General features: G+C 59.2%; 1 protein-coding gene across 1 annotated transcript; it reads right to left on the bottom strand.

The window, feature by feature from the left end:
- Positions 1-703: 703 nt before the first annotated feature.
- MISP (mitotic spindle positioning) lies at positions 704-8715 on the bottom strand. The gene is given in 6 exon segments (XM_066566105.1): positions 704-1339; positions 1797-1835; positions 2221-2432; positions 3025-5053; positions 5056-5099; positions 8694-8715. Coding segments are annotated over 6 exon segments (2418 nt in total). The 5' UTR covers positions 8701-8715; the 3' UTR covers positions 704-1252.
- Positions 8716-10089: the final 1374 nt, after the last annotated feature.

Here is a 10089-nt window from a genome sequence, read left to right as displayed (position 1 = left end):
TCCCGGTGGGTCCGTACTGGGCTCCCAGTGGATCCGTACTGGACCCCGGTCAGCTCTTGTGAAGGGGATCGGTACCGGGGTCCGGGTGGGACCATTTTGGGGTCTCTGTGGATCTGTACCGGGCTCTCGGCAGATCTGTACCGGACCCCGGTCAGCGCTTGCAGAAGGGGTCGGTACCGGGGTCCCGGTGGGTCCGTACTGGACCCCGGTCAGTGCTTGCAGAAGGGGTCGGTACCGGGGCCCCGGCGGTTCCGTACCGGACCCCGGTCAGCGCTTGCAGAGGCGGTCGGTACCGGGTCCCGGCGGGTCCGTACCGGACCCCGGTCAGCGCTTGCAGAGGCGGTCGGTACCGGGTCCCGGTGGGTCCGTACCGGACCCCGGTCAGTGCTTGCAGAGGCGGTCGGTACCGGGGTCCCGGCGGGTCCGTACCGGAGCCGCGGGCGCTGCCCGGGAGCCCTCTAGCGGGGGCGGCCAGACGGGCAGGGGCCGCAGGGAGGTTGGGGTCCAACGGGACTTTGAAGCCCACCCGGTGCCACCCCTGCCCCGTGCAGGGATTCCTCTCCCCGGCCCCGGGTGCTCCGAGGCCCGCCCGGTGGGACCCCGGTGCTCCCCCAGCCCCGCATCCCAATCCCCAATCCCATCCCGGGGCTCCTCTGAGCAAAACCAGTGGAGCAGGCGGACAGGACAGGCCTGGAAGACCGAGGGAGTGTAACAACTCTTTAATAAATTAGCAAAATAAACAGCATTTATATATATTTTTATATTCCATTGCTGCATCTCCATGGATCACAGGAGTTAAACCAATGTTGATTCCCAAGTCCCACGGCAACACTGATCCAGAGGCCTCAGTTCAGGTACCCCCAAGGCAACGCTCAGCCTTGCAGTACTTAAAAACCTAAAACCACTGAGAAATAAAACAGCTTTTTTGTAAGCCTGAGACAGCTCCCGAGGGGCAAAGTGAATTATCGGGTGATTTCACCTGGCTGGCCCCAGGCGGAAGTGATTAAAAAGATACTGATCCAATTTTTTCGCTCTTAAGAAAAAAAATAAAAGTGTTCCTCCACCCCGCAGGGAGGAGGAGGAGGAGGAGGAAGGAGCTGATCTACTTTATGGAGAGATTATCAGTTTAACAATAAACCAGATTGATTAGCAGGGTTCACGTCTCTGATTGTTGCGATGGGTGGAACTGATCGAGTATTTAGGTCATGCATCAGCCGGTTGTGAGCAGGGCCAGCCCCCATCGCGGGGTCCCTCAGTCCTCATCCCGCACGTACTGCCCCGCCTCCCAGCGCTGGGCCATGACGCTCTTGTGGCGAAACACTCGGGTGCTTTCCACCACCTGCAGAGACCAGAACGGGCAGGATCTTTATAAAGAAGAGACTCTCACAACGATCTGGTTTGCAGAGCTGCCCCTCCTCCCCCTGCCAGCTCCCCAGCCTGCTCCTGAGTGGTGCCCGTGGCAGCCAGGACCACCCTGTCCAACCTGCTCTGCCTGACCCAGTGTCCACCCGAGTGGTCCCCATGGGAGCCAGAACCATCCTGTCCCCCCCCCATCCATCCCACAAAACCTCCAGGAGTGAGGGGAGCTCCCCAGCCCGCTCTGCCTGACCCAGTGTCCACCTGGATGGTCCCCATGGGAGCCAAAACCATCCTGTCCAACCTGCTCTGCCTGACCCAGTGTCCACCCGAGTGGTCCCTGTGGGAGCCAGAACCATCCTGTCCACCCCTGTCCATCCCACAAAGGCTCCAGGAGTGAGTGAGGGGAGCTGGAGAAGGTGGGAGGGTCAGGGCTTTACCTCTGTGTTGACCTTGTCAATGGGTTCAATGCCTGCGTACTGTGGGAAGAGGAAAACACGATTAGATAATGGCAGCCTGGCAGGGGAATATCCAGAGGCTACTGGATCTGGCTCCCAGAAGGGGCACAGGAGAGGCAAGGGAAGGCAGCACATGCAGCCAAGCCCTCCCTGGGGTTGGGGAAAGAGCCCAGAGCAGGATCCCCCACAGGAGGAATTGCTGCTCCTCTCCAGTCCCACCCAGTGCCGGCAGCTCTGAACAGCAGGCACTGTCTTGGGGGCTCACACGGCCCCTTGATGGTGCCACCACCACCAGAGCTGAGCAGCTGGACCTCCACTCCAGGTGGGAGTCAGGAACAGCCACCTCCAGCCCCAGAGCCACCAGTCTCCCCTGAGCTCAAGCCCCCCAGGCACTTGGCATGGTCACCTTTCCATCCTCCTTCACCCTCCTCCTCCGCTCCTCGAAGGGGCTGGAACGCGACGAGTCAGGGGTGAGGGTCTCTGCACTGCCCTGGGAGGAACTGGTCACTCTCAGCGGGGTGAAGGATGAGATCAGCCCCAGGATCCCTGTCTGGTGTGAGGCAGGAGAGGAGGCAGGAGACTCGGACACTGAGTAGTTGCCACTGGCACCTGAGGCAGCTGTGAGAGAAAGAGCATTGGGAGGGTGACCTCAGTTCCACTCTCAGGGGGTGGAGACCCACAGGAGTGTCAGGCCCCTGCCCCAAACCTGCCCCTATAGCAGGTCCAGCAGGTTTGGTCATAGCTGGACCCCATGCCTGGGGCCCAGTCAGGGACTGCAGGAACAAGGGGTAAAATGCATTAGCTGGGCCCTCCCAGCCCTGTTTGCTGCTGTAACATGACACAAACTCATCGAGACCTGAGCATCTGGAAGCCTGCAGAGCCTATCCCTCCTCAGCAGCAGTTCTGCTGACTCCAGTGTGCTGGTATCAAGTTCTGCTACCAGCACAGAGGAATCCTTAAAACCATCCCACCAAATCATTTCTCTATCTCTGTACTCCCTTACCCGAGCTGTGCCGAGAGCAGGAGCTCTTCCAGCCCCGTTTGCTGCTGTAACGTGACACAAACTCATCGAGACCTGAGCATCTGGAATCCTGCAGAGCCTATCCCTCCTCAGCAGCAGTTCTGCTGACTCCAGTGTGCTGGTATCAAGCACACAGAAATCCTTACAGCCATCCCACCAAATCATTTCTCTGTCCCTGTACTCCCTTACCAGAGCTGTGCCGAGAGCGGGAGCCCTCCTGAGGAGCAGCACTGCCGTAGGTGTCCATCAGCCTCCTCCGCTGCTCCTGCAGCTCCTCTTCCCTCTGCAGGTCACTCCTGATCTCCTCCTCGATCAGCGCAGACGTCTGCGGCTTCCCCGTGCGCAGCCGGTACTGCTCCTCCCGGCCGTCCTCCCTCCTCTGCGTCCCCATGTCCTCCACGAAGGACACCTTGGGCTTCCAGAAGGAGAGGTTCAAGTACTCTCTGGGCAGGACAGCAGCGCTGGTGGGGCTTGGGGTGGAGCTGGGAAGTTTTCCTCCCCGGGAATCCTCGCTCCCCCATTTGCTGGCGCCGGCGGAAGCGTGCGGGGACACCGAGGGCAGCTCCCGGCTCCTCTCGCTGGCGGCGAAGCGCGGCTGGGACAGCTGGAAGTGGGCGATGCTCGCCGTGTAGCTGGGGGTGCTTCTCCCAGCCTTGGTGTCTTCTGCAGGGCTGGGCTGCTCCACCACAAACTCTTTAAGCCAGCTCCTCCTCTGCTCTGCCCGCTTCAGGGGAGTGGGCTTCTCTGGGGGGGCTTCCTCCTGCTCGAACACCCTCCTGCGCTCCTCCAGCTCCTGCTGCGTCCCCCTGTCATACGCCCCCAGCAGCCTCCCCTGCCTCTTCAGATCTTCCTCACGCTTCGTTTCCTGCTCAATTTCCCTCTGGACGTAAAGGGAAGCGCGGCCTCTGTCCTTCCCTTTCCTGCCTGGGCCGGGAGACGAGTGAATGTTGAGGACAGGCTTGGTCTGGATCTCCACCAGCTCGCTGCTGGAGGTCAGCCGCTGGATGCCCCTTTCCTTCCAGAGGTTCTCCTCCCTTTCCATGGCTATGCGGATCTCCCTCTCGATGGGTGTCTCGTTGCTGAGCCTCGTTCCGTTGCTGCTGACCCTCAGATCCACGTTGAAGGTCTCGTTGGAGGTGCTTCCATCGCTGGCATAGCCCGCAGTGGTTTCGGTATACATCTCACCCAAGCCAGAGTCCAGGTCTTCTCTGGACCCTGCTTTGGTCAGGATGGACATCTTCCCAACAGGATATGACGTTTCTGTGTGAGATTTTCTGGGAGTATAAACCTCCTCCTTCTCGGGTGCCTTGTATGAGGACACACCATAAACCTGGTAAACGCTCTTGTCTGTCCCGCTCTGGCTTGATGCACCAGCACTGCTGTAGCCTCTCGTACCCTTCGTGGCCATCTCAGGGCTGTGCCACTCTTCTCTGGAGGCTTTTGTCACTGACTCTGGCCTTGGGGACATGGCCTGCTGCCCTGGGCTGAAAAACGAGCCGGGGTTGGTTTTCTCCAGCATCAGGAACTGCTGCCGAGCCGCAGAGAAGTTGATCTGCTCCGTGTCAATATTCTCAGGGTCAACGGGCGTTGCAGCCCTGCCTGGGGAAGGTTTGTCAAACCAGATGGCAAAGCTGGTGGGGACACTGCCTGTGTGCCTGCCTTCAGCTTGGCTGCTGATGGAGCCCAGCTCATCCATGGAGCTCCACCTCTCCGCGATGGTGGAGCTTTTCCTCATGGCCTGGCTCCGGATGACCTCCTTCCTCTCATCTTCCAGCTCCCTGGCTTTCTCAGGTGAGATGTTGGGTGGAGGGACCCTGTACAGGTCTTGCTCCTCATCATCATAGAGCTTGGAGGGTTTCCTCTCACCCTTGTAAGCCCGGAGGTCGTACAGGCTTCCTGATCTCACCACCTCTAGCTTGGACTCCCTGTCTGGGGACGGGGTCCAGACATCTCTTCCACCCTCCAGGAAATACGAGGGTGACTGGGACCTCCTCTTCCAGCTGTAGCCGTTTTCCAGCCTCTGGGTGCTGTGCTGAGCAGAGCTGAACACGTCATCATCACTGCTGGCCCTCAGCTCTGCCGGAGAGTCGTGCCTGTGCGAGGCCTGTGGCAGCTGGAACACAAGGTGCCTGGTGACTCTGTCCATCTCCTGGGAACTGTCACTCCTGTGCCAACCTTGTCCCACACAGGGGCCACTGCTCACTTTTGAGGTCACCCTCAGAGTCCCAGTTCAGCAGAGGCCAAGAGTCTCGACCTGGCTGGCCCTGCAAGCAGGAGGGGAGAGCAGCCATTAAGGGCAGCAGAAGGAGCAGAGGTTGAGATGCAGCCCCTCTCCCAGCCTGGTTCCACTGTCTTTAGCATGGGACATGGAATTTCTAGGCTTTAGCCCTAGAAATTTCAACAATAGCCCAAACACTCATCCTCACAAAACAAACTCCTCTCTCAAACTTCTCCACATCCCTAGGATGCTTTAACCCTTTAATCCACCGCCTAAGCATAACTAACTTCCTCAACAGAGGACAAAACATTGCCTCTCTCCTAACTGACCTTTCCTGATACAAAATACTCGGCCCAGAAGGAATGGCCAACCTGCAACTAACAGCAACAAAAGCTGCCACCAGCCTCCACTCCGGCCTAATCAAAGCTTTCTTAGGATCATTTGCCACACCAGCCTGCCCTGTGTGGGGCAGCAGCAGCCAGAGCACAAAGGGCAGTTCCCAACAGGAACTGCCACAGAGCCCAGAAGTGCCCCCACCTCTGTCCCCCAGCCTGGCCAAGCTCTGAGGGAGTTCAGCCAAACCTGCCCAGGCAGTCAGTGCTGCCTGCACCTCCAAAGGCAGCAGTGTTGGGGAAGATGAAACAGGAAAGCCTTATAAATATGATTGCCTGGCAAAAGATCTTGAGAATATAGAAACTATATGTGAGATTGAAATGAAAGCAAGCTTTGAGATCCCTCAGTTACTGAACAACTGGAAAACAATGGCGTGGCTGGCTGAAGGTGATCCCCTTTTGATGGAACAACACCCTCTGCCTGCAGGCAGCTCCAAGGGTCAGAGCAGACCCAGCCAGCTTGGCAGAAGGGGCCCAAAGAGGAGTTTTTAGGGTTTAAAATGTAACACAGTATGGTAATGTAGTGATTCTTACAGGCTGTATGGAAATGCTATAGGATTTGTATCTTGTACTGGATTGGTTAGTGAGAATCAGAATATTCAACACAGAAGAAGATTTATTGTATTGTAACAGGAACTTTGCTGTCTTACCCCTTTTACTCTCTCACCCTCTCATCCTCTCTGCCCCTCTCTTCTCTCAGTCCTGCTCCAGCTGTGCCTGGCAGCTCCCAGCAGGGCCCTGCACCCAGGCCCTTTGCAATAAACCCCAAGTTCCTGACCTGGCTGCAGAGATTTCTCATCCCTGTCTGTCCTGACTGTGCTACCCCCCGTTGCTCCTCCACAGCAGGACCTCAGCCCAAGCTCCTGGTGACACCAAATCCAGCTGGGCACAGACAGCCTCTGCCTCTCCACGTGCACAGGGCAGGGAGGGAGCTCAAACCCTGGGCAGGGAGAGGTGGTGCCAGGCCTGGGCCACTCCTGCATGGAATATCTTCTTGTGCCATTTACAGAAAGGAGCCTCCAAATAGCCCAGCTCTAGAAACTGGGCTCATAAACACAGTTTCATGGCTCATAAAACGAGGGGACTTTAACCCCCCCTGGCACACAGGGCAGGAGGGAACAGCCCCAGCCTTGGGGTCAGTCCTGGAACAGCAGATCCCAGAAAGGGAGGGGCAGCACAGGTGGGTCCCCATGAGACAGCAGGTGCCACCTCATCACAGAGGCCATCCCTGGCTGCAGAACTGGTGACACACATGTCACCTGCAGACAAGCTGTGCCTGGAGGCAGCACTCTCACACACATCTTTTATGGAAAATCCTTTCCTTAGGATTTTTCCTCCTGAGAGGCCTCAGGAACAAAGTGTAAACAATGGTTATCTGCTGCTGTGGAATGCAACAGGTGCATCTGGGATTGGTCTCATGTGGTTGTTTCTAATTAATGGCCAATCACAGCCCAGCTGGCTCAGACAGAGAGCCAAGCCACAAACCTTTGTTATCATTCCTTCCTATTCTATTCTTAGCCAGCCTTCTGATTAAGTATTTTCTTCTATTCTTTTAGTATAGTTTTAATGTAATACATATCATAAAATAATAAATCAAGCCTTCTGAAACATGGAGTCAGATCCTTGTCTTTTCCTTCAACCTGAGACCCCTGTGAACACCATCACAGGCAGCACCACACCCTGTGCCATATTTGCTGAGGTTTAGCCACGGCTTTGCCCTCACCTGTGAGCCCTGGCAGGTCGGGGTGTGTCACTGCTGGGCACCACTCCCGGGCATTCGCAGCCTCCTGGGAGCATGCAGCAAAACTGGAGCAAGGCCACGGTGACAGCAGGGACAGCCCTGGGGCCACGCTCCTGGCAAGCTCAGCTCAGGATGAGCTGCCCCAGGTGCCCGGTGTTCCCTGCATCCCGAGCATCCTGACTCATCCCCAGCACTCTGTGTCTTCCTTCCTTCCTTCCTTCTCCTCCCGTGATTCTGGTACTCTCAGGACGCTCCATCCTCCCTCCCACAAAGCTCCCAGCCAGGAGCTTTTTAAACCTTCCCTGGGGCAGCAGCACGTAGTTCTCATTAGCTGGGACACTCCGGCCAGCCCCGGGCGATGTTTCACCGCTGGAGCTGCTGCCCAGCCCCGTGCCCAGCCCTGGTGGCTCAACCTCCATTCCTGAAGCTGAGTTTACCTGTTAATTCCCCTGCTGTGATTCACTCTCGCTCTTTTATTGCCCCCAATGACGAGGATAATGAAAACCACCTGCCCACGCCTCTTACCATGTTGGAGGGGATGAAATCCCGGCTGGAAGGGGATCCTCCCTCCCTGGGCAGCGCTGGCACAGGAGGGGAGCAGGGACACAGAAACCGGCTGGGCTCTTATCAGGGCTCCACGCCAGCAGAACGGCCCCTCCCAGAGCTGCACCCAAAACATCCAACCTCCCTGAGCTCCCTCTGGTGCTGTGGGACTGCAGGGGCTCAAAATTCCCTGTTCTGGACTGCCCCCAGCCCGGCCAAGCCCCGTGAGAGGTGCCGGGCACAGCAGATGGCATTGCCGCCAGTCTGGCATGGGATCCCCCCCATAATGAGACATCTGGGGTGATTTCCAGGGTCCCCCCAGCTTGGGGGTTCTGCACAGGGCTACACATGCACCCTGTGCCCCCCTGAGCCAAGGGCTGCCCCCAGGATGGGCTGGTGCACACAAACATCCCAGCACGTGTGCATGTCCCTCTGGTGCCCACCCAGACTGTGCCACCATCCCTGCATGTCCTCAGTGCCACCATCCCTGCCCACCCCAGACAGTGCCACCATCCCTGCCCACCTTGAGTGCCACCATCCCTCCAAACCCTCAGTGCCAGCCCTGCACACCTCAGTGCCAGCCCTGCACACCCTCAGTGCCACCATCCCTCCAAACCCTCAGTGCCAGCCCTGCACACCTCAGTGCCAGCCCTGCACTCCCTCAGTGCCACCATCCCTGTACCCCCTCAGTGCCACCATCCCTGCCACCATCCCTGCACACCTCAGTGCCACCATCCCTGCCCACCCTCAGTGCCACCATCCCTGCCACCATCCCTGCACACCTCAGTGCCAGCCCTGCACTCCCTCAATGCCATCCCTGCCCACCCTCAGTGCCACCATCCCTGCACACCTCAGTGCCACCATCCCTGCACGCCCTCAGTGCCACCGTCCCTGCATGGCCAGGGGCACACAGCGTCCCCCCAGAGCCTGGCAGTGCCCTCAGCCCCCAGCACGCTGCACTTACTGTCCATGGAGCGGGCAGGGCAGGGGTCCCCATGTCCCCAGGGCTCCCAGCTGAGCTCTGTCTGCCGGGGTGTGGCAGCTCTGGGGCGTGGGGGGGTGAGGGGGTGGCTGCAGGGCCCTGATAAGCTCAGCACCAGGGAGATCTGGGGCATTCCAAGAAACACCTTGGGCTCAGTGCCCTGTCTCCAAATTCCTGTGCTGCTGGGCCCGTGCCCGGGGGGCTGCCCTTGGCTCTGACGCCCTGATGCCCCAAGGTGCCAACCTCCATGTGCCATGGTGCTGTGGCCATGCAGCCACAGACCTTCCTCCAGCCTTTCTGCCCCTCCATTAACGGCACTGAGGAGCCCTGAAGCTTCAGCAGAATCTCCACGTGCACCTTTCCCCTCACTCCGTTTGCCCCAGAGGGGGGGATGGCAGCAGAGCCCTGTGCCAGGAGCTGCCCGGGCTCTGCTGTCACACCATGGAGCCCCCCAGCTGATAACCCCGTGTGTGCCCTCCTGCCACAGCAGCCCTGGCACTGCCAGCCCCAGCTCCTTGCATAGGGCAGCGCCTCCTGCCCTGGGCACAGAGCTCTGGACGGCTCTGGCAGGTGCCAGGATAAGGGCAGGGCTGTGGCACAGCGTCCCTGGTGCCCTTGGTGCCTGGATGTGGCTGGATCTCATGGGGTGGGTGGCATTGCCCATGCCCAGAACTGCCCTCCCTCCTGGCACGGCTGTCACAGCCATGCCATGCCAGGCACTCAGCCCTGGCCCTGGGGGACATCCCTGTCCTTGTCCCATTTCTGCCAGGAAGACCCTCCTGGCCCCCACTGCCACCCAAACATGGCACTGGTGTCACACAGAGCCCAGCTCGCCCCAGCTGTGGTGCTGGGGGTCCCACTCACCCCCCTTGGTGCCCCATTCACCCCCTTGGTGCCCCATTCACCTCCTTGGTGCCCCTCTTACCCCCTTGGTGCCCCACTCACCCCCTTGGTGCCCATTCACCCCCTTGGTGCCCCACTCACCCCCTTGGTGCCCCATTCACCCCTTTGGTGCCCCACTGACCCCTTTGGTGCCTCACTCACCCCCTTGGTGCCTCACTCACCCCCTTGGTGCCCCACTGACCCCCTTGGTGCCCCTCTTACCCCCTTGGTGCCCATTCACCTCCTTGGTGCCCCACTCACCCCCTTGGTGCCCCACTCACCCCCTTGGTGCCCCACTCACCCCTTTGGTGCCCCACTGACCCCTTTGGTGCCTCACTCACCCCCTTGGTGCCCCACTCACCTCCTTGGTGCCCCACTCACCCCCTTGGTGCCCCACTCACCCCTTTGGTGCCCCACTCACCCCTTTGGTGCCCCACTGACCCCTTTGGTGCCTCACTCACCCCCTTGGTGCCCCATTCACCTCCTTGGTGCCCCA

Source organism: Molothrus aeneus, chromosome 27, assembly GCF_037042795.1.
Source record: "Molothrus aeneus isolate 106 chromosome 27, BPBGC_Maene_1.0, whole genome shotgun sequence".
NCBI classification, from domain to species: domain Eukaryota; kingdom Metazoa; phylum Chordata; class Aves; order Passeriformes; family Icteridae; genus Molothrus; species Molothrus aeneus.
The sequence above is the reverse complement of the archived record's forward strand: the minus strand, read 5'-3'. Positions and strand labels throughout refer to the sequence as shown.